Genomic DNA, 25,665 nt, shown 5'->3' with positions numbered 1-25,665 from the left:
AACTTCGATTAAACATCATCTTCGGCTTAACTTCGGTTAAGCATTATCTCGGCTTAACTTCGGTTAAGCATCGTCTCGGTTTAACTTCGGTTAAACATCATCTGGGCTTAACTTCGGCTAAGCATCATATTGGTTTAACCAACTTGTAAATTGCTACAAATTTCAACAAGTGGTAACCGCATTCTTCTTCTCTTTGCCCCCAATGTGAACTTAAAATCCACTTGGGTTCTCATCATGTAGCTTCGACCTTGTCGCCGAGGTTGAATTCAATCCGAGGTTGTCGGCCTTGGTTTCTCTATTGATCTTACTTGGCTCCAACCTGAGTTTGATTTTCGGCCTCGCATCGGCGAGCCGTTTCTCTTTTCTTGTTCCGATGCCTTTGTTCCTGGCATGTCTTCCTCGGCCCTAGCATACTTCTCAATTCTGGCCAACTTTAGTCTGATTTTGTGTGTTTCCTTTTTATCTTCTGGGATTTGAGATCTGCTTATTGTGCTCTTCTCTTCTCGGACTTAGGTCCTGAGATCTTATCTTCTGGAATCTTGGATCTACTCACTCAGGTTGAGCTCTTCTTTTCTCGGACCTACTCATCTAGGCTGAGATCATGTCTTCTGGGATCTGGGATCCGGGATTTGCTCACTCAGGTTGAGCTCTTCTATACTTGAATGTTATCTTCTTGGGAGCGCTCATGCCCCCTGTCTTTGCATCCCTTCTGGAAGGGTCTTCGTTCCTCCGCAGGTATCTATCCTTCCATACCTGGAGGTCATCTTCGTTGTAGTATCCGCTTCGATCTGTTGTCTTTGGTGCGTCACCTTCCTGGCCGGCTTCTTTCACTCCGTGACTCTGGTCACGAGTGTCTGTGTTGCTATTGTCCCCTTCAACGTCGAGATCAATAGGTCTTCCACTCCCAGCAGGAGCGTAGTCTCTAATCTAGTCATTCTGTTCGTCATTGGCCATCTATTCTTCTTTCTTTCCCACAGACGGCGCCAAATTGTGTGGGTGATTTTCCGACCACACTGCCCGCTTAGTAACCAGCTGGAGAGCACTGGCAGAATAGATGGCCCCTGTCTTACCTGTAACAGAAATATAAGAATCCCGCGGTGGTTTCGACCACCCGGGGGCACTCCGACGATCAAGTCAGTATATCTCAAAGATAAATCAAGTACTAAACTCACAAGCTTGAGTATCAAAAGCATACCTTAGACCCATGGGGGTGCCTCTCTTTTATAGCCAATACAATCCTAGTCCCAAAAGGAGCCTGGCCCTAATGGACTTAGGATTACTGCTAATCTGGGACTCCTAGTGGGATTAGGATAAACTCTCTAAGAGTCTTATCTTTACCCAAACTGAAGTCTTCTTCCAATCTAGGACTCTTGTCCATATCCAAGTTGAGTTCCCTCTTTATTTTAGGACTCTTGTCCCTTATCCGCTTATCTCGGATTCCGATATCTTCGGAGGCAACCTCGGCCTAGCCGAGATCACCTCGGCGTCACGACCAGGACACGTGGCACCTCGGCTGACACATCGGCGTCACCTTGCCACGTGTTGGTACTCAGAAAATATATCCCCACAAGTCTAAATAGAAAGTGTTAGGACAAAAAAAAAAATTATTAATCAGAGTTATTATTTTAATAGATCATGGATAGGACAGTTAGAAAGCCTGATAAAAATTTATGGCACATTAATCAATAAGCCATAGGCTCTAGCATTTCAAATTTTTTTTTTTTGGGTTATAAGGTAGGATTTTAGTTGTAATTTAAATTACTACTAGCGAGGGTTCAATTTTCTTTATAAGTCTGAACTCCAAATCTCTCCCCTTGGAACCAATGGCACAACTATTTTGTAGAAAAATAAAAAAAGTAACATGATAATTTATGGTAATTTTTTTGATTTTTTAACTAAAGACCTGAATATATCTTTTATGCCCATTATTTATTTATTTATTTGAATTTGATGGTATGATTAAGCAGGGACTTGGACAAATCTATTTCTCAAACTTTGATCTTGTGATTGAAAGGGAACTTGGGACAAAATGAGCTCTGTTTGGGAGTTGGTTTAGGGGTTTTTTTGGTTAAAATACCCACAAAAAAAAAAAAATTTTTTTAGCCTAATAAGACAAAACATTACATCAAATTCATAATCATTACATTATTTCTCTTACAAAAAAATTAAAAAATTCTTTCCCAAACTAAGCTTTTTAGCTCCAGCAAAAATAGTCAAAAAGTCAAAAAGCCAACTCACTTCCCAAACGGAGCTTATATAATGAATCCAATTTCACCATAATAGTTTTGATTGTCAAATTATAGTAACTCTTCACAAAATCCTCTCCATTAACCTTGTCAAAAGGTTTGCTAAAAACTAGTAATGCTATTTGTGTTAACTCAGTTTATTCAATAAAGTTTTGATCTTATTATCTAATTAAGCCCCCAATCTCTAAGGGGGAGGGTGGTAGTTTTGATTTCGTGGTTTTGATCTTATTAGCTCAGGGAAACTTTGCTTTCGTTTCTTAAAGAAGGTGAGGTCACTTCTTCATCGATTCATAGGAATGCCAGGGGAAATTTTTTTTTTCTAAATTCCCCCTAGAATCCAACAAGAAATAATGGTGAGTGAGGAGAGGCTAGCTTTCCTGTAATAGTAATTGTGAATTCATTGTATTTTTGGTGGATTTTTGGCAAATTTAACGGATAAAAATAACTAATGAATTAAGGAATATTTTGAGTATAATTTATAAGATAATTCTTTTTGTTTTATTTATTATGAAAAGACGTAAATAAAAGTAGGGAAGTAACGTGGTAAATTGACATTTTTGTAATTAAAACATTATTGTTGAAAGGAAAATATTAATGACAATCTATAATACTATTTTAGTCTTGATTTACATGAAAGTGTACCAAAATGTACAAAAAAATATATAAAAATATTAATATTTTAAAATATGTAAAAAGTGTATTAAAATTTTAATTATTTTATCTTTATTTTTTTTAATTATAATTTTGGCATTGGCATTTTAATAACAATCACTAATGTCACAAGAGAAGTTATTACTTGGTCTTGGGTACCGTCACATGATACCTCAACTTTTGTGAATGAGGCCTACGAATTTATATTGAGTAATTGAAAAATATGAGATGTATAATATATTGTGATTAGTAAGAAGTTTGATAACGTGGTACTTCAGAACCAACCAATAAAAAAAATGTTATAAGTCCTAAATTTTATATCAAATAAATGATCAAATGTCTTGTGAGATTCACAAAATTACGGATTAGAGTCTCTCCAGTGACGTGCTAAACAAGAACATCTCTTAATGCATCAAGTAATTTGTTGTATTTGTTGATTCGTCACTTTCAAAAAACAAATGCAATAAAAGCTGAACAGATACAAACATGTATTTTCCTTCGTTTTACGCTGTGTGTTGAAAGATTTAAAAATAAATTTAAAAAAGAAAAGAAAAAGGATAAATAAAATAAGAATAAAATATACTTATATTTTACTTAATTTTACACACATTTTTTCTTTTCCTTTCCAAATTCTTTCCAAAATCTCTCAATCAAACACAACATTAGGAAATTTTATTTTCACTTCACTTTTCATAAAAGCACTCTTTAATTATGTAATAAGATTTGTATTATATCTAGCTAGAACTATGATTTTCAAGTAAGTAATGGATTTATTGGGTTATAAGTCTACTAAATAGGATTTATAAATAAATCTCTTATATTTAAATACTAAAAACAAATATTAAATTGCATTTATCAAAAAATGTGGTGAGATTTTTTATATTTATTTTATATTTAGGAAGATTAATGAGATTGTTGCTTCCTAGGTACCTATATATTTTTCCATTTGGCGCATGGAGATTCATTTCCAAGTTAACGTGAAATTTTTCTGTCATTTTCCCGTGATTCTTCGAAGAGGTAAAATTTTATTATTGAACTAGTAAAGTTTTATTTTGCTTGAGAATTGTCAAAAAATATCATCGACAACTAGCTGTAGTCATCAAAAAAAAAAAAATCATTAATGACTAGAGTTGGTTGTCGGTGGCCAATAATGACTGTAATGGCTAAAGGTGATGGTATAATGAAATTACACCAAAGTTATTTTGTCTATAAAAAACTTTAATATCCTTAAATGAGCAAGTGTATTTTGACTAAACAGCTGAATAAACAAACTCATAAAATTATGCTCTAAGACAATTACATCTAGATATTATGTTTAACATTTTGGAGTACTATTTGATTTAACACACTATTTTGCTCTCCTAAGACAAACCAACCTTCTATAAGTTGGGATTAATTTAATATATTAATAAAAGATAAAATAGATAAAAAAAATTAATAAAATAAAATATCACATTCAAATTATAATTATTTCATTTTTATCCTCACAAAATTATAAATAAATTAAAAATTCTTTTTAAATGAAACTTTTTTAATGAGGTTAATATAACAAAAAAGTCAAAAAACTAAGCTAATTTTTTTTTTTCCCCCAAACGAAAGCTTATTATAGTATAATTTTATGGGCCCAAGCCCCTTCTATATAATTAGCACTAATATTTTACATAATCCATTAAATAAGATGATTAATGCTATATATAATTTTGTGATATGGTACTATTGCAATATGAAATGGTACATAATGTCAAATCACATGGTACTAATTGTAATATGAAATGGTAATCATCCTATTATTAATTTATTAGTAATTTATAAATAAATAACGGTAAAGATGTGTATGTATGTTATATTTACAAATTCATTTCCAATAATAGTTTCGTTTGGAAAGTTAAGTTTGAGGTTTTTTTTGGGGTTATTTTAGCCCTAAAAACCAAAATAAACTTTTTAGTCTAATAAGATAAAATATCACATCTAATTTATAATTATTACATTATTCATCTCACAAAAAAGTCAAAAAAATCAAAAGTACTTTTCAAACGAAGTTTTTTAACTCTAAATTAAAATAGGCAAAAAAAAATTAAAAAGTTAAAAAGTTAAACCATTTTCCAAACGAATCCAATGTAACATGAGAGTTAGATCTATTATCATTAAATATATAATAAATAAAAAATTAACACATATTGTATCATTGTGAATACGTTTTGCAAATCTAAAATATTTCCCTTAAATTTCCTATGAAAATTATTCATGTGTATTAAAATTTGTTTTTAAATATTTTCGTTAAATTTCCTATGAAAATCGTTCATGTGTATTAAAATTTGTTCTTACTTTAAACATCTCCCCGCCCATATCGCTAACTCTTTTCTAATTAGTGAGAAAATGAAGTCGTTCCTCTGCTGCCAAAAGTCTGTTTCAACGTTGATTACGATTCTGCCACCACGTTAACGCCGTATATAACACTCCACTCACACATATACACGTTTTATAATCCATCCAAACCCAGAGAAGAGAGTCCGAGTCTCTTTATTTTAGTAATCTTTCGAAATTCATCACCTTTCTCAGTCTCAGAGCTCTCTCTCACACGCACAGGTCTCTCTCTCTCTCTCTCTCTCTCTCTCCCTCCCCCCCTAAAACAAACCCTAAATCACATTGTCTGATTCTAAACACAAATATATATACAAAGTTTTGATTTTTATGTGTTTTTGATGTTGCAGAAATTTAGGGGGAATTGAAATGAAGATTTGATTGTCGGCGAATTTGAATTTGGCGGATCAGAATGCGTTTGAAGGGAATGCATCCCCTGTGTTGTATCACTCTGGAGAGTCCTGAGATCGGAGACCAATCGAGGATCCGCTCCGGTATACCGATGGCGATGGTTTCCGGCGGATCTGACGGCAATGCCTCGGGATCTGTGGCCAGCTTCGCCGGAGTTCTCTACAAATGGACCAATTTCGGCAAAGGATGGAGATCGAGATGGTTTCTGCTCCGTAACGGCGTCGTTTCGTATTCGAAGATTCTCATGCCGGAGACTCTGGCTTGTTTTCCGGCCGGCGAAGACGTCCGGTTGATCGGCGACGTCTCCTCCGGCCGCCTTTCGCGGCTCGACAGCTCCGGTGGAAGACGTAAAAACCACAAGACTCTTGGCATCGTTAATCTCAAGGTAAGAGCCATTTTTAGAGAGAGAGAGCAATTACAAAAAAAATTTCCTCAAAATTTACTCCATTTGTTAGCTACTTCCATCATTCTCATTTTGGTGTGTGAAATTTTCTTGACCTTTGTCTCTGCATCCAAATAGCTTTGATACCTGAGCTTGAAACCATTACCCAGAGGTTTCTCCATTGTTTTCTCTCTTTCTTTGCGTTTTTGTTGATTGTTTTAACTGGTGTTAATGTATAGTGAGTCACATCAACAGGTGAATATGGGGCCACGATAGGCTACATTGTAGGCCTAGGTATTAAGCTGTGGTCACATCAGTGTTGCCTTCAGATTTGTGATTTTGTGCCTTTGATGATCGGATCTTCACTTCTTCTTCTTCTTCTTCTTCTTCGATATGCTGCTTCTGTCTCATAACTCACGTCACCACTCGTCACCTTCACTGTTCCATTTTCCGATCCTTGATTATCGTTTGGTTCCATCATCGTTTTGTTTTCTCATAAAAAAAAGAAAAGAAAAGAAAAAAAGTAGTAATGGCAAGTACTTCCGGATCTTTTTTCTTTAAAATATATACTATAAAGAGAAGTGCTGCTACAGTGTTTTGATCCAACGGTAGATGTAACCTCTTTTTTGTGTATTATTATCTGGGGACTTGGTGGTGGTCGTGAGTCGTGACTGTTTGGAAGCTGGGAAAACTCCATTTTCTGAGCTTTTCTGGCGTTTTTACACCACGAGTGCCCTATTCCTGCAAAATCAGGTCACTTTGACGACCCGTTTTACGGTTAATTGGGGTTCACGCTTATCCTCCCTTCCGAACACAACTTTTGCGTGATCATTTGTCTGTAAGAGGGTTTCAATTCAATCGGATTCTTTGCTCGCCACCATTATTTATATGTTGCTTTTCTGGTAAAAAGTACAGCCATCCAGAAAAATTTAACATCTATGGTGGAGATTTGAGTCATTAATTTTGATGTGGGTGTAAAAATTGTATTATAAGGTATATTGTGATTCTAATTATTTTAAACCTTCATAAATAATTTCTACAATTATTATTTTTTAATTATTGACTGATGTGACACTGAATATTATAGAAGACAAATGGTAAAGGAGTATTTTTGGAATATGCATCAATTAATATACTAACTAGTGTATTAATACTGATTATGACGTTATTATTGATCCTACTCATTATACAAATTATAAATATCAAAAATTTCTTAAATTATAGCAAATCATTAATTAGTGCTTATAACATTATTGGAATTAAAAAGTTTTGTTAAAAAAAAAAATTAAATTAAATAATGTAATTAAAATCAATAAAAGTGTTTTGTGGTTCTTCTCTTGTTAAGTGCTGTTGGTTGAAGCAAATGTCTTTTATTAGTTGCTCTGGAACTCGATTTATCCTTTTTTATCTGATTTTTATTATTAAACTTCCCAGTATTAGTTTGAGTATGCTGCTGTTGAAATGCTAAATTTTTGGCATTAGACACCGTAATCTTATTGTATTTATTAGCAGGTATCTTCCTTCAGAGAAAGCAAATCAGACGACAAGCGATTTTACATATTTACTGCCACTAAAACCCTTCATCTGAGGACTAGCTCGAAGCAAGAGCGTGTGGCTTGGATACAAGCTTTAGTTTCATCTCGGAACTTATTTTCTCTCAGAGAATTAAATGATAGTCTCTCCCTTGCACCAAATGATATATCTGTATCGACTGAGAAGCTTAAAAAGCGCTTGCTTGAAGAGGGCATCAGTGAGGTACTTGTTAAGGACTGTGAGCAGATCATGCTCTCAGAATTTTCTGAAATTCGAGGACAATTTGATGTTCTTTGCAAAGAGCGTTCGAATTTGCTGGACACATTGAGGCAGTTGGAGGTAACTTTAAATTAATAATTACCCTAATTTGCTACCGCGGTGCATTAATTTTCCTTGTGGACTTTGTTTCTTAATGGTAACATTTTTTTTGAGGAATACAAAGTCACAATTTAGTTGCTCACGTAATCCTTTTAAACTTACTTGGGGTAGAGCAGGAAACTTGGGGTAATAAACATCTTACTTCTCAAGAAACAAGATTTTGCACAGTAAGAAACTTGTAAGAAATTTGCCTTCGTCAAAAAAGAAATTACATCTCAAACATACAAATCACACAAAAATAAAAGAAAACTTGTCAAACTTATTTTAGTAGTTTCTAATTTACATAATACTTATTTATACTAAACAAATATAATCTGTAGTTTTGCTAAAAATATATATATATATATATAATCTGTAGTTGACATCTATTTTTAATGTTCATTCATATTTTAACACAAATTAAAACTAAATAGAAAAAAAAAAATTGTTAGAATATATTTATATGTTTAATATATAAAACATGTATTCATTCTTATAATAGGTGCTCCTAAGCTTAGAAATTTTTATATGCCTTCGCTCCCTCCTCCGCCCCCTCTCCCTCTTCATGTAACTCAGATAAACATACCTAACTAAGCTCTATATTGCAACTACTTGGGGTTAGTTCTGATATATCTGTAGATCATGAGCAAATTTAATGACAGATAAAGCCAAACAAGTATAGATTAAGTCCTTGCTCCCCTTTTTACCCTAACCCAGTCTTAAGAAAGAGATTGAATCCCCTTAATAGAATTCAATTATAGTACCAAGAACTCCCTCTTGGTTAGAATGTCTGTGACTATTCTGTACTACTGTCTGTGGGGTGTAACTGTACACAGCCAAGCCTTGAATTCTACTATTATTTGTGTTGTATTGATACGAGATATTTTTCAATTTCTACTTTCTTTGGAGTCACACTAGGTCATGTCTTTCTTGAGGCTAGACCCACATTCTATTTTGTGTTCGTTTTTGTTGCAAAGAGAATTTACCCCAAGTATGCATCTTATTCATCTTTTACCATCTTATCCTAATAAAATGCCGTTGCCTCTATTTTTTCATTAGGGAGACTTTATTTGGATGCGCTCATTCATCCAACATCTCATTTCTTTTTATATAGATGCGTTGTGGAGCGACACATTTGAGATAATTGTGTTTGGTTGAACATGTTATGGTTGTATTTTGTAATTTGTATTTGGAATAAATAGCTATCGTATGAATTCGTTATATTGTGCTTAAGTAGGAACCAAGGAAAAATAATAAAAGAAAGAAGGAAAAAAGCAAAAAGCATATTCTACAATTTCAAAAAACTTAGCTATATTATTCTTGCTGCATCAGGTGCATTTTTGCCTGATAAGGTTGTATAGATGGTTAATGGCGTTGGACTCTACGTCTCTACCATGATAACCTTGATCTCAATTTGGCTTTTTCCCGCCTCATATTTGAACTATGTATCTGACTGCCACTTAATTTTCAAGTGCCAAACCCAGTCACATTTAAATATTTCGTACAACCAAGTAGCTAACAAAATTTGTCTTCTAACTGAAAGATACTAGAACATTAAAAGTGTAAGCTATCCATAGAAATCTAGAATCTGTATAATTACAACTTAAATCCTTTCCAACTAAAAGGACCATAATTCATATTTTTTTTTTCTGTTTTTCCACATTTTTCCATTTTTTGCCCCCTCTACTGGTTAATGTCAGTGAATCAATAACTGGCCTGGAGCTGTAGAAGCCTTAAGCAGATAGGAGTTACTGAGGTTTTTCTGCAGCGATCTATTATACTTGTTTTTGGCATTCTTTGTGAGAGTTTTTGTTAGAGTGAATATGGCAGAGATGTGTGCATGTGTATGTTTTCAGACTAGGTGACTGTGTTACTGAGGAAGCCATGATTTATCGTAATATTTTTATGACATTGTGGATGCTTCTTGATATTTGCAATAAATGTGTCTGGGTTATTTTTACTTTAAAGAAAACAATAAATTAGGATAATTATGTATGTTACGTCAAATTATAATTGTTAATAATGTTATCGAGAGAATCTGAACTGTGTGTTGGTCACATGAAAAATTGACATCGCATACTAAAGAAACTGCTGGATAAATGAAAGATATTCCATATAATGGCATTGCAAGTTACGTCAATTAAATATTGCAGTTTAACTTATTGAATCAAAATGGTTGATTCTGGAAAAATATCCAGTTTTTAGCATGATGCACGACATATAGGAAGTCAAACTAATATCATAGTTAAGCGTCTGTTGTTAACTTCTGTTTGATGGACAATTTTCTGCAGTTGTTACTTTTCCTTGGTTTTCTTCTGTCATTTCCATCTGACAATATTTTAATGGTTCCTATTACATTGCATATTTGATATGTCTACTTAATGTGCTTTATTATGTAGATTAGTGAGTTTTCTTTTGCTTATGCAGGCTGCTAATATTGAAGCTGAAGGCTCGGCAATTCATGATGGTGAATACCAGTTGACAAAGCATGAAATTTCCAGTTTAGGGCGTGGAAAACATAGTGGTACATGTGATATACATTATTTATCTCTTTCTCTCCTTGAATATAATATTTTCTCAAATGCAGTTCATTTGTATTCATTTGAGTGAGGGAGTTGTTTTTTTGTAACGGATTGAGAAGTGTTGATACTAATTAAGTGGTTTTTTTTTTTTTTATATTTTTTATTGAAGAGTTCGTTATTTATTATTGCTTACTAAGAATGATATATAGATTAATTATATCTATTCTACATTATAAAGGCAACACACCCTATGGTGTTTGAAACTTTTTCACATTATATTTTGGTATTTCCATGATAGTCTGTAACTACTAACTAACTTTAGAGTTGTATTAAAGGTAATCATAAAAATTTGATATGCCTTAGTTAAAACTTCCTAACCCCATTTTACATGTGGTAATCGTTACACACAAACATGGTGGTGGTAAGTGTGTATGTGTGTGCATCCCCTATGTTGCATGGGCTCAAGTATAATTATCGGGTGCCAGTGTACGTCTAATCATCAGCCCTTCATAAATCTAAATCTTCGAGATAGGGATCTTTCTCCCACTCCTTCGCTGGTCAATTCAGTAGTTTTCACAGTTTTGGGAAGCCGGTTGGTCAGGGAGGGCCGGGAGGAGTTCCCAGTCCTGATGGAATATGTATTCAAAAGTTAGATATGAGTACAAGGACGTGTCATGGACACTTGTATACACAGCATATTATATAATATTCTTGAATAAGATGTTGTAAAGTATGTAGAAATATTCTTGAAATTAAATAGAATTTAAGAAATTTTTTTTCTATATTTCACCAATGTGAAATGCTATAAATGTAGTTTTTATTAGCAAACATGAGTTTCTTATTTCTCTTCAAATATAGTAAAAATTAGAGGATCCAAATGTCTAAATTAGGTACATGTGTCAAATACATCCCACACTCATATGTCTTCCTCTTGTCATATTTGGTGGACGTGGGTTCATAGCGGCCATAAAAAAATCTATGAAACACAGGTGCACCCATATTTAGTCATGTAATAAGACTTATATTCTCCCTTTTGTCTGAAGCCCAACAAATTCCTTTTATAATAAGCCTTTATATCTACATGAGGACTCAATTATCCTAGATTTTCTAACAGTCATATTTTGTGGGTTGAACATCCCATCTTGCTAAAGGCATAATGCCATAGCTCGGTACCTCACAACTTGTTTTCCATAATCTTTTTCATCCTTCATCTTCATTAAGTGTGAACATCTACCTCCCTGCTTCCCTTTCCATTCTTTCTCAACATTCAAGGCCAACATCAACCTTTTGTTTATCACCATATATTCCCTGTCAAGTTGTTCATGTCCATTTCTTCAATATACACTGACACATCTTTGGGTTCAGAATGCAGCACAATCGAATCATCTGATGATGTTGAGAAACAAGAGCTTGAGAATGTCTCAGATGAAGAGGAAACCTCCTATTTTGACACGGAAGAGTGCTTCTCTGAATCAGCCATTTGTTGTGGGTCTGTAACTGGAGGTGCAGTTCAGTTTATGGGTCCTGAAAAGCAAATTGATGCTAAAAACTTAGATGCAGTGAAGGAAACCATTAACTCTACATATCCACAAATTGAAAGGCGAAAGAAACTTCCAGATCCAGTCGAAAAGGAGAAAGGGGTCAGTCTTTGGTCTATAATCAAAGACAATGTTGGAAAAGATCTAACGCGAGTTTGTCTACCTGTATACTTTAATGAGCCAATATCATCTTTACAAAAGTGTTTTGAGGACTTGGAGTATTCATATCTGTTGGATAGTGCATATGAGCATGGAAAAGCGGTATGATTTATATTCATTACCTCTCAATGTCTTTTACTCATGAACATCTGTGAGGGTAAACAAATCTTTTTGTTACCTTCTGTTTCATTTCATTGCATTATCTTTTGCTATTGTATATGTTTTTCAAATGGGTTAGTTTCTGATATCCAAGGAAGCACGGGTGCGGGTACGAGTACGGTGCGGGTACGAGTGCGGGTACGCCGATTCGGCAAAACTCAAAAAAAAATACGATACGGGTATGGCTGCGGTACGTCGATATATATATATATATATTGAAATATAATTATTATTAAAGGATCCAACTTACAAATTAAAATTAAATATCAAAACTAAAAAAAGAACTACTCATTTTCCTATAATTTAAAACCATTAAGCGTTAAAAATAATATTTGTGAAATCTCTCACTTCGACATGTTATGCACTGTGAATTTGTGATTATAATTTATTTTTAAAATCTTTCTTTTTGCTCATCAATTTGCTATTTTTATAGGGTGAGACCAAAGAAATAACAGGGGACCAAAGAAAGATTTAAAATTAATTGCCAACAGTAAAGGAAAAAAAATTCTCAATTGGGGCAGGTTGTCAATTGCAATTTGCATAATACATAAAATTGCATCATTCCAAACCACTACTAATCAACTAATATAGTATCAATTTTTAATGTTTTGTGCATAAACTTCAAAGTTTGTCATGATTAAAGATTTTATAAAGAAATTCTAGGAGGATCTAAAGCAAAAGCATAATGTATAGTCATACACGGAACTACCCTTTATAGGCCTTGTTATTTTTTTTGGTTCAAATTGCTTTTTAAAAACATCAAAATCATTTGCTGATATGCTTATACAATTTATACAGACAGACAGAACAATAGAGAAACATCAAAATTACTGATCTGTAAGGGCACCAACAAAAAATAAAAATAAAAAAAATAATTGCTGATCTGCAAGGGCAGAAAAAAAATAAAAAATGGCCCTGGCGTACCCACGCCGTACCCATAGCGTACCCGAATGAACCAAACGTACCGGACCTTCTTTTGCTGTACCGGTACGCGTACCCGCACCCGGTACTCGTACGGCACTATTTTTGGAGTACCCGTGCTTCATAACTGATATCCATTGACTTGGTATAATTATTAGCAAAGGATTTTATTAAACATTCCATGGAAATTGTGTTTGTCCATTGTATACCACACTAGATCTTGGAAGAGCCCTCTTTGTTTTTGATAATGCCTTAATGACTTTGCTCTTTTTTTTTTTCTTTTTTTCTAAATCATTGTAGAATAATTTCTGGTATTTTGCTACATAATAACCTGATTTTTGTGTGCTTGCTATCTGATAATCTATTTGTTTGTTTGTTTGTTTTTTTTAATCTGAAGGGAGATGTTATTGTTGTTTGTTTTCAAGGCTGTGAAGTATAATCATAGAGGCAAAAAGATCTAACGTGTGATACTGCCACTGTAATAAGAAAGGTTCATCCAAAATTTATGGTGTCCTCAATTGGGAACAAAAGTGTAGTTTGAACTGTTCTGAGGTCTGGTCAGTGAATGATATGCTACTCAATCAAAAGAGTGCTAGATCCTGTTTCCTCAATTTTCTTCAAATTTTACTGAAAATGTTTTACTGGTGAGGATCCATGGCGACTCCAGGAACTTTGGTTAGGGTAGACATTCAAAAACTTACGCTATACAAATCTGATAATTTAAACTTTCTAATATATAGTGATACAATTGTTCAACTAAAAGAATATAGATATATGAAGTTTTACAATTTCTTCCGACAAGATTTCATATTTTGAAATTGTTGCATTATCACTTCGTTATTAATACCATCTAGTTGATTTATTTATATTTTTATAAATCTCATTACTCAAAGAGCTCTTTCAACAGTTGCAGTTGCAACTGATAAAACCAATGCTAATTTCACAAGCAAATAAACTAACAGAGAGAAAGTGTTAGTGAGTCATACCTGTATTTCTGTCTTAGAGAATGAAGATTTGCCTCAATTTTGATCTAATTCAACTAACAATAATGTTAGGTTGACCATATATATCACAAATTGTTTACCATCTTATGTTTCAACATTGTATTAGTTTAATGGGTTCCATCACTCATTGCTTGTAACTAATGCAGTGTTGACACATAAAATAATGTACAAAGCATAGTAAGAAATGTGTTATCATAGCATTATTGTTAAACTAAAACTGATGGTATTATATATTTATAATAGTTAATGAGATATAGATTGGGTGTTCATCAAAATAGATGGCGTGTTCAGCAAAGTGAACTAGATTGATTGGGTATTCACCACGGAATGGGTTGTGTGCCATTGGTTTCTTAACAGTCATTTGAAATGAAGCACTCAGGACAGTTGACTGGTCAAGAACTTCAGCTATGAGTGAATGTGAGATATTTTTTTTTTTGTACAAAATTTCTCAGAGAAATTTGTTAAGAATTTTGTAATACGGTGCTGGATTTATTAATTTTATGAATGACCCTAACATCAATCGGACATGATTGTTTTATTAATTGCATGAATATTTGAGTGGATGTGTAGTTAATAATGAACTAGCATCTGTATCATTTCTTGTTTTAAACATATATGGCATTTGGCTTAAAATGATTTTGGGTTTCCATACTTTCCATTTGAAGATCCTTGCAATTGGACTACTTGTTTTTTTTCTCAGTGATACTTGTGAACTGATTGAGCTTTATATATTTTTATCTTTATGTAGTAGTCTCCAAACTGTTATTTATTTATTTTCTATTTGCATGACAGACTTGCCTTTATAGGAAGTAGTCTTTCTTTTCTCCTGTTTACAGTTTTATTCTTAACCTATGAGATCTGGCTTTCTATGACTTGTTTGCTGCAAAGAGTAATTCAGTTCAAATATTTATTCTAGATAAGTTTGTTTTTGTACATGTTGATGTTTATCATTTTACTTTCTTGGGGTCTTGTCTTATGCTTCTAGGGGAACAGTCTGATGAGAGCTTTAAATGTAGCTGCTTTTGCGGTTTCTGGATATGCTTCCTCTGAAGGTCGGCATTGTAAACCCTTTAATCCGTTGTTAGGGGAAACTTATGAAGCTGACTATCCTGAGAAAGGAATTCGTTTTTTCTCTGAGAAGGTCAGTGTCTACTGAAAGGAGAATCATTGATAATGAACTTAATTTGAACAATGGTCTAATAATTGATTTAATGTAGACTGGGGTAAAATTTTTCCTATAAGAGCTTTGCAGCCTTGGATGTTGAAAATATGACAATAAATTTCTTAAACAGGAAAAAACTGACAGCATATATTGATTTGTTGTTTTTTGGAAAAGTCCAAGCAAAAAGGTGGAAGAAAATATCTCGTATTTCGATCTCTTGAGAGACCCTTAAATATGACAATGAAACAAGCAAAAAGAGGTGTGACCTATCGTTGTGTTGAAATATGGACTGAAATTCATAATATTTGAAATGATGAAATGGAGTTCAGCTCTGTTAATACTCCTCCCTCTACTCTCCTTTAGTTTTCCTACTGTCATTGTAGTTTTGCACACGCCTAAGAGGAACATATCATTAATTAAGTAATGAATTTAGCATATCATTAATTAAGCAGAGTTTTCACACCATCAAGCAAATCAAATACCGTTAGTTTTGAAGAGAGAACAAAACAAACTATTTAATAGTGACAAAATAATATCTTACACTACATGAGAAATCTGAATCAGAAAATTATCAACTGTCAGTCAACTGACACACTTAAATGATTATAATGCAGCATTGTAATTTATTCCCAATTTATGCCCAACGTTGAATGTCACATATCCACTTGAAGCCTTTTCGACCCTTGCTTTCTCACCAAAGATAAAAAGACAACCAAATAAAAAATACTAATAGTATTATGTATTAATGGTACAATAATAATAATTTATATTTTTTATCATCAATTTCAGTATCTTGATTCTTTACATGTATGGAATTAAAAAGGCAAAGGGGAAAAAAAAAGAAAGAATAACATTTGCTGCAGGCTTATTACGGTAGATTGTATTTTTTATTACATGGCACTTCCCCATGCTTTATATGTTTTTTCATAACAAAAAAAGGAAACCTTGATGGCCTGGTACCTAAATTCAGGCTTAGAGACTATATTCCATTGCCTATCTGGGATGATGTGAATAATTTATGACCACATCTTATAAACCTATCACATTGGTGTGTATGACCTGTGGCTGATAAAATTGATAAAATCTTGACAAAATCGTAGAACAACTATTTCACATCTAAATAGACCTTTACAGAAGGGCTGAATGTGTTCGACATTAATATTTATGTTTCTTAGGCAGATTCGAGTAATTTTTATTCTTTTGCGTAGTAAATGTTGGATTCTTAAGCATGATTATGATGTTATAATATCTTTGTTGTTTCTTGAAACAGGTTAGTCACCACCCAACCCTCATTGCATGCCATTGTGAAGGAATAGGGTGGAAATTCTGGGGTGACAGTAACCTTAGAACCAAATTTTGGGGGACGTCAATTCAGCTTAACCCTGTTGGAACTCTAACTTTAGAGTTTGATGATGGCGAGATTTTCCAGTGGAGCAAGGTGTGCACTGTGATGTGGTTGAGCTTTTGCAGCAAATATAGAATGCTAAATTGTTTTAATCTTACTGCTTCCATTTCCTTCTAATTATACGGTAAAACTTCCTAAAACTTGTTAGGTCACAACAAGCATTTGTAATCTTATTCTTGGCAAAGTGTACCTTGATCACCATGGAATGATGCATATACGCGGTAATCGCCAATATTCATGCAAACTCAAGTTCAAAGAGCAATCTATTCTTGACCGAAATCCACACCAGGTGAATAAAGATTTTTTTCTCTGTTATACTAAAATTATGCATTGTGTTTGCAGTTGCAATCTATTCATGCATTTACGTCTTATTTATTTTCAAGGAACCTTGTCATCTTACCAAGTGCTGTTTATTTGGGTCAGTTGGTCTGGTGGTTGACACCTCTCTACATCTGCATGCATCCAATTGCTGCAGCATTGTACCTTTTAATTCATTTTTTTTTTTAATTTTCTTTTGGAATATTATTGTTGGCTCCACTAAAAACATACTTCTTGCTAGACAGGTTCATGGATTTGTTGAAGATGTGATTGGCAAAAAGGCTGCCACATTATTTGGAAAATGGGATGACAGTGTGTATTATATGGATGGAGATGGGACTAGCAAACCAAAGGATTGTTTGAATGCATCTTTGTTGTGGAAAAGGTGCATGCCTTCTAATCTCACCCGGTACAACATGACGCCATTTGCAATTACTCTAAATGAGTTGACTCCAGGATTGCAGGTAGAGATGATGTAGATCAAAATTTTCATATGCGCTTTAATTTTCCTCTTATGCATCTCTAATTGTCTTTTATAGTTTTGTCTGATCCCGGCTGTTTGATCACGGATTAAGGAGAAACTCCCACCCACAGATTCAAGACTTAGACCAGACCAACGGCATCTTGAGAATGGGGAATATGAAAAGGCAAATGCAGAGAAGCTACGGTTGGAGAGACGGCAGAGGATGGTATGTCTAGCACTTTTAATTGTTTCTCCATGATCTACATGTTCCTGTTTTCTTTATCTGTTGACTGGTTTCTTATCTAGTTTGGAGATTTGGAAGAAATGACATTTTGACATACTTGTCAAACTGGATTTGGAATTTCAATAGATGTTTCTTAAAGGCCCGAACATCTGGCGTGCTATGCTATAACCCTTGTTTGGTGGCAGAAAACTAGATCAAAGACACCAATGAACTTTGTGTGGGCAGAATAAGACCTGGATAAGAATAAGAGCAAGTCACATGTTAGGAATCCTACAAATGATCAAAATTAGGCATCGTATCCTAACCTGTGATCATTTATACAAGCATGTTTAGTAATTAAAGTTTACCACATAATTATGCATGAAACTCCCATGTAATGCAGAAGTATATTAAGAAAAATGAATGTTTTTGCCTTGTTCCCGTGTCATTAGACATGAAAATTAGATGAATTCGATGCCTAGATATGTATCCACACGGCCACACCTAACACAGCCACACCTAACACACATGCCTTCTTCTTCTTCTTCTTAAAAAAAAAAAAAAAAACAAAAAAAACAAAAAAAAAACAAAAAATAGATTGTAATATATAATTTCCTCTTGAGACAACTGTCACAAGAAAACACGTAATCTGACCATTCTATGAGTGAGATAAACCAACTGAGTAGCTCATTACATCAATAGATGTTGTGTGAAGTATATTCTTTTACTATTTTAGGGAGGGAATGAAAATTGAAGTCTAAGTTTCTAAAGCAGAACACATAAACCAAAACTGAGGACTGAAAGAACAGCATAGGAATATCAATATGCATCTAGATATGTTGTAGTTCTGTCTCTTTTGAAATGCAGATCATCATTTTCAATTCCTTTGTTCGCCGATTTGATTTGTTGGCTCTCTTTCCTGTGGTTCCATATAAATTGCCTATAGATACACAGTGCAAATGCAGCAGTAATCTGATCATTCTTTACACTATTTTGATCTAATTTTCCACGCCACTATAGGTCCTATGTACAGATGAACATTCTACATTCATTTTATAGTTGGAAAAAATGATTGTACATTAATGTCTAATTTCGAAATTCACATCCATATTTTGGCAAGAATATACATCTTTGTTAACACCTTATAGTATTTTTTTTGTTGGTGGTGATCATAATTCTTCTCATTCTATACAGTCAACGAAATTACAAGAAAATGGATGGAAGCCCAGATGGTTTCAAAGGGAAGGCCAAGATGGACCCTTCTCTTACATGGGTGGTTATTGGGAAGCACGAGAACAGGGAAAATGGGAAATATGCCCAAATATATTTGGTGAATTTAATGAAGACCTTGTTAATTCCTTCAAAGGGTCCTAATTTTAACATAAGGTTTGTATTTTTGAATGACAAACTCTCTTTAATTTTTTTTTACTCCAATTCATTGTTTTTATGATAAGGGGTTTCACAATTTTACTGAACTCTAATTGCAATGCAGGATGGAATGCAAAAAATCTTGCATCATAAGCCTACTTGTGCACATAGGTGGCTCGATTCTTCTCCTAATTTGGATGACAGTCAATCATTAGGGACATTGGAATTAGGGACATCGGAACAAAGAATCAATCTGATGAGCAAAAATGATGAATCACAATCAAATTTGTGGCGTCATTTTCTTCTCTCATTTGTAGTTTGTGTAATTTATTTTTTCTTTCTCCATTTGCTATAGTTCTTCCAACTCTGGTAGGAAATTGCTGAAGATTTCTTTAGGTAATTATTTGTATTTTCATGGTAGAAATAAATATGGGGAAAAAAATTGTATTGCAGAAACCATTTCCTGGCATGAGGAGGATCTCATGTTTAGGCCCCCCATAACATAGATAAATTAATGTTATTGCTAACGAGTTTCTTTTTTCTTTTCTTTTTTTCATTATCGTTTTGAAATATATATATATATATATATTTGAGATTTGAAAAACTGAACTACAAAGGTTTGAAAAGTTTTATTTATTTTTAATAAAATAGCCTTGTGGGTGGTTCACATATGCCACCACAATAGTATTAATAAAGTTCATCAATTAAACATGTAAATTTGTGCAAACAATAAATTTAAAACAAAAAATTAAAGATAAAAAAGTAATCTATATATTCTTGTGTTTACAGAGTATTTTTAAGCTGAATTTAATACTACTCGACTCAATTGCTAAATCATATTAAACATTTGACTACTTGGGATCAAACTATTCATGAACAAATGTATTTTCACCATCCTAGTGAAAGTAACAAAAGTAGATTTTCAAATCTTCAAAGGAAGGAAAATTATAAGGCATGGCATGTTAGTCATAGAGCTTTTGCAACCAAGGCAAAACATGATGGTTTTGCATGTAATTGACAATCAACCAAATTAGTGGTTAGTTGGTTGCCCTGGAAAGTTGAAACATTCTTTCTTAGCATGAATGCCACAATATTTTGCATGATTGCTTCCACTGCTAGATCAACGCCCCAATGGTGTGCACAAAAACTATCAAAGAAAAATGACAAGATATGAACTTCTACATGCTTAGATCCTATCATATCCCAATCAATCTTTGTAATCACACTATGATCTCTCTACTTCATTATGTGATAGGGATAAGCTTAGTTTTACAAAATAGTTTTACAAAATATTTTTACTGAACAAGAAGTAAGACCTTCCTTATTATTGGGAAATTTTCAAAATAATTTTCAAAATTTATAATTTAGGTTTTGGGTATTTTCAAAACTTTTCTTGTTTTTCTTTGGAAAGTTTGAAATAAGTTTGTGGGCTTTGTCCCATATTGGGAAGAGAGAAAAATATGGAGCACTTAATAAGGGACTACATGTAATATTTCTTTGAATTTGTGGAATGGATGCTAGTGTGCATGCACTTACACCACAAAAATGGTGCTTCGCAAGAAGACAAGGCGGGGGAGCAAACCCGTACTAGACCAAATGGGAGAATGACAACTACATTTGCTGAGGACACATTTTGAATGCGCTGTCAGACTCTCTATTGGATGTGTATCAACATCTGGAAACAACAAAACAACCTTGGGACATATTGTAATCAAAATACCTTGTGGAGGATGCCACTAGTCATGTTAATACTAGGAAAATGCATGATATGGTTAATTTAGATTTTAAAGTATTACATCGATAAGTTTGAAAAATGTAAATTTTGTGTGCAATCTAAAATTACTAGCATTCCATTTCTTAAAGTGAATAGTCCCACATCTTTGCTTAAACTTGTGCATAGTGATGTATGTGACATGCATAGTACCCCCACTAGATGTGGTAAGAAATATTTTGTAACATTCATTGATGATATTTTTAAGTACTATCATATCTATCTATTGCATTCAAAAGATGAGGTGCTTGATAAATTTAAAATTTTTAAGACAAAAGTAGAAAATTAGTTTAATGTCAAAATAAAGAGACTTACGTCTGATAGAAGCGGTAAATACTATTTTCCAGAATATTGTGAAAATGTTGGTATTATTCATGAGAAGTCTACACCCTACACGCCATAGCAAAATGTAGTAGTTGAAAGAAAGAATATGACATTAATAGAAATGATTAATGTTATGTTTTCTTACTCCAGTTTAAGTTATGAGTTTTATGGTGAAGCTTTTTTTATTACCTGTCACATACTTAATAGCATTCTTCTCAAGGGAAGAAATGTTACTCCTTATGAACTTTGGAAAAACAAGAAACCTAATTTAGGTTACTTGAAAACTTGAGGCTGTAGAGCAATAGTCAGATTGCCTGAAACTAAAAGGAAGAAATTAGGTGAATAATGAATTGAATGCATATTTTTTGGCTATTCTATTCATAGCAAAGCATATAAGTTTCTGGTTGTAGACCCCAATAGTTCAACAAATACCATCATTGAATCACATGATGAGGTATTTTATGAGAATCGTTTCACAACCATTCCAAGGTTGGATTCTAATCAAGGAAATGAATCAACTCCTTTGATGTTTATAGAGGAAAGTGAACGAAGTGAACCCATTGAGCCTATTGAGCCAAATGAATCTAATGAGCTTGTTGAGCTAAGAAGGAGTAAGAAAGCCAGGACTGAGAAATTATTTGGCCCTGATTTCATTGTTTACCTTGTAGAAGGAACTAGGAAAGCTTATTGCAAGCAAACAATGAATTATTTGAACATGAATTCAGATCCATTAACCTTTAATGAGGCTATAAAGTTTCAAGATGTTGCTTTAAAGAAGCAATAAATGATGAGATGGATTCTATAATGAGTAACGATACTTGGATATTTGTTGATTTGCCACTTGGATCCAAACCAATTGGTTGTAAATGGATTTTCAAAAGGAAAATGAAAGTTGATGGCACAATTGACAAGTTCAAAGCAAGATTAGTTGCTAAGGGCTTTACTCAAAAGAAGGGTATTGATTATTTTGATACATATGCTCCGGTGGCTATAATCACCACCATTCGAGTGTTGATTGCCTAAGCCTCAATCCACAAACTTGAAATCTATCAAATGGATGTTAAGACTGCTTTCCTAAATGGAGAGTTAGATAAGGAAATCTATATGCAACAACTGGAAGGATTTGTTGTACAGGGTCAAGAACACAAAGTGTGTAAACTCGTTAAGTCACTATATGGACTGAAACAAGCTCCAAAACGTGGCATGAAAAATTTGACAAAGTAATAGTGTCAAATGATTTTAGGATACATGAATCTGATAAGTGTGTGTACAGTAAGTTTATTGGCAATAAAAGTGTAATCACATGCCTGTATGTAGATGGCATGCTTATTTTTTATACTGACAATGATGTCATTGAAAGTACTAAAATTTTCTTGTTGTCTAGCTTTAGTATGAAAGACATGGGCTTGGCTGATGTAATTCTAGGTATTAAGATCAAACGAGAGGAAAATAATTTGATTCTTTCCCAATCGCACTATATTGAGAAAATTCTTAAGAAATTTAATCAATATAATTGTACAACCATGTCTATACATTTTGATTCAAATTTGAAATTGTATCCTAATATTGGAAAAGATGTTAGAATACTCAAGAGTAATATGTAGCCTGATGTATGCCATGACTTGCACTAAACCTGATATTGCATGTGCAGTGGAAAAACTTAGATACACTAGTAATCCCAGTAGTGTGCATTGGCATGCTATTAACCGAGTACTTAGGTGCTTGAGTAAAACAATAGACTATGGAATAGTCTATAATGGCTATCCAGTAGTGCTGGAAGGATTCACGGATGCCAATTGGATAATTGACCATGAAGGTCACTTGTCCATGAGTGGTTGGATTTTTACTCTTGGAGGAGGAGATATTTCCTAGGGTTCTAAGAAACAAACATGCATAGCAGACTCAACTATGGAGTCTGAGTTTGTGACATTGGCTTCTTGTAACAAAGAGGCAGAGTGGCTAAGGAATCTCTTGTTAGAGATTAAGTTATGGCTAAAACCTACGTCACCAATATCTTTGCATTGTCATAGTAAAGCAACTCTATCACGAGCTTATAGCCATGTCTATAATGGAAAGTCCAGGTATATAGGACTGACACATAACTGTATCAGACAGTTAGTCATAGAAGGTGTGATTACCATTGGTTATGTAAAGTCAAGTGAAAACTTGGCTAATCCCTTAATAAATGGACTTGCAAGGGATTTGGTTTGGAAAACATCAAAGAGGATGGGTCTTAAGCCCACTTAACTTAATCACTCCTGGTGAAAACTTGACTCAACGCTTGAAGAAACATCAAGTCTTGAGTTTAATGAGCCTAAGTACACAATAAGTCGTAATTACAAGCACTTTTATTTCGTTTTCATCTCAAGGTTGAAGTGCTTGGTACTGTAATGTGAAAATAAAAGGATAAGTTAACAAACTTTTAATAAGCTTACAACTGGGTTGTTAGGGTACTGTAAATTATAGGGGTACTCTTAGTAAGCTCACCTATGTGAGTGTAGGACGTAGTGCCGCTTTCTATGAGTCCAAAGGCTTGACTCTAGAGCGCTCATAAAACAGGACATAGACACTAGTCCAATCCACGTGTCGGTTTGTTTGAATACTTGAGGTAACCTGTCACGACCCAAACCCATCCCCTATAAGTTTGGTGTCGTAACCGGCCAGTAATCCAAGATTACCAAAGGCCTTCCTGTACAATAAAAAATAATCGGGGCTGTCTAATGAGTTGTACATCTATATGAACAGACATGTAATATATAAACATTAATTTACTCGTATAATGATATATAACTTATAACATAATATATATGCATGTGTCGAAAGTGTACATCATGATCAAAAGCTTGACAACGGCCTTCCAGGCCTAGCCCTAACTCAGAGGCACTCAAAATAAGTCGATAGGCTTCAAAACGGTGGTTTGGCTAAAGACTTTTCTAGACTTGACTTCCAGAATGTTCACCTATACATATACATAAAAACAGTGAGCTAAAGCCCATCGAATAACATTAAAGTAAAGGGGTTAGTGAATGAATTCCAAATATAACATATTCATAAAACAAATCATGACACAATCATTCATATTAGTCTCATATCAGAATATAACATAATGGTACATCTCACAGAACATATCACATATCGTCTTCCAACTAGAGTAATCGGTTCCGGATATCAATGAAACATAGATCACCATAATGAAGTGGCCAATGAGATCTCGTACCATATATGTGTCATTGATCCGCATTTTCATGCCGTCCCCCATGACTTGGGACTATCTGTGGATGCCATAATAGATTTACAAATAGGACATTCGTTCACATAATCAAAATAGTATTTCAGAAGTTATAACTTATCGCATAACAGTTGAAACATCTTTCGTATCAACATATCTCTACAGAAATGTTACTCATAGCGGGCATCCGGTAATGATTACGCAGTCCCTGACTCGTGACCTACAAGCACAATGCATATAACACAACCTATGTCTTATCAATACAGTTTTAACTCGTACAATTGGTTGCTAACTTATTCAATTCATCTTCTACTTGTACATTCAGTTATCTATCATTAATTTCCTCCATGCCTAAGAAATGCAAATGCACATGAAAAACATGTCAAAACCATGTAAACGGAGGCCCGGAAGGGAGGAAAACAGAAATAAAACAATTTTGGGACCACCTTGAAAAATCGCACCGCATGTGCAATTTTTGCAGAATGAAACCTCATTTTGCCCTGTTTTCCGCACGTGCTGGGCCCCAGGCCGCATGTGCAGTTCTGGGTAGCTTTGAGTCCAAAAATCTTTGTTTGAAGAGACATTATTCTTTTGCAAAATCAACTCCAAGTTTATGAAGATCAAGGCCCAAAACTCATGAAAACAACTTAAATTGAACAAAACTTCATAACTTTAAACAAATCCCATACCAATGAAACAACAAAAAAGTCAGAAATTAAATGTCAAAACTCAAACATATAGTTAAAAGCTTCAACTCAAGCTTTCATGGAGGAATTTCTTTCAAATCTTAGAAGCCATGCAAGAAAACAAGTTTATGAACATGAATTATATGATTTGATGTCATAATTGGTGAATTTATGAGCTAATTTCCACAAATCTAACAATAAATGTTCACAATGAAACATGAATTCCCCCTAATGTAACTTAAATTCCATAGATTGATGGTATATCATTTCAAACTCATGAAATTAGATAAAGATCCTTACATTTGTTGGTTTATTTGGCCCTAATCTCTTTTCTCTTCTTCTCTTAGTCTCTAGAAGTCTCTCTCTCTCTCTCTTAGATATTTCTTCTTCTCTTTGTTGCATCTAAGCAATGTATATATATATACTATGTCATATGTATCTATTTAGGCCAACCAAACATAACTTAACGAAT

The 25,665-nt window shown here is 33.8% G+C and overlaps 1 protein-coding gene across 4 annotated transcripts; it reads left to right on the top strand.

The window, feature by feature from the left end:
* The first annotated feature begins 5,220 nt into the window (after positions 1–5,220).
* LOC114282442 (oxysterol-binding protein-related protein 2A) lies at positions 5,221–19,725 on the top strand. 4 transcript variants are annotated; one of them, XR_003636249.2, is made up of 12 exons: positions 5,221–5,483; positions 5,609–6,054; positions 7,564–7,923; positions 10,369–10,465; positions 11,829–12,262; positions 15,230–15,385; positions 16,677–16,844; positions 16,960–17,100; positions 17,375–17,593; positions 17,669–17,818; positions 19,010–19,201; positions 19,308–19,725. XR_003636249.2 is itself a non-coding variant. In XM_028225122.2 (12 exons), the coding sequence occupies exons 2-11, from the start codon at positions 5,671–5,673 to the stop codon at positions 19,187–19,189; spliced, it is 2,253 nt and encodes a 750-aa protein (XP_028080923.2). In that variant the 5' UTR covers positions 5,221–5,483; positions 5,609–5,670; the 3' UTR covers positions 19,190–19,201; positions 19,308–19,725. The 4 variants fall into 4 exon arrangements, 2 of the variants coding, with proteins under 2 accessions (XP_028080923.2, XP_082758469.1); XM_028225122.2 differs by having other exon boundaries at positions 17,705–17,818; XR_014348907.1 differs by having other exon boundaries at positions 5,346–5,483; positions 7,561–7,923.
* Positions 19,726–25,665: the final 5,940 nt, after the last annotated feature.

This window comes from Camellia sinensis, chromosome 13, assembly GCF_055761805.1.
Source record: "Camellia sinensis isolate YWXY chromosome 13, ASM5576180v1, whole genome shotgun sequence".
Taxonomy (NCBI): domain Eukaryota; kingdom Viridiplantae; phylum Streptophyta; class Magnoliopsida; order Ericales; family Theaceae; genus Camellia; species Camellia sinensis.
This window is presented reverse-complemented; position numbering and strand designations above follow the sequence as displayed.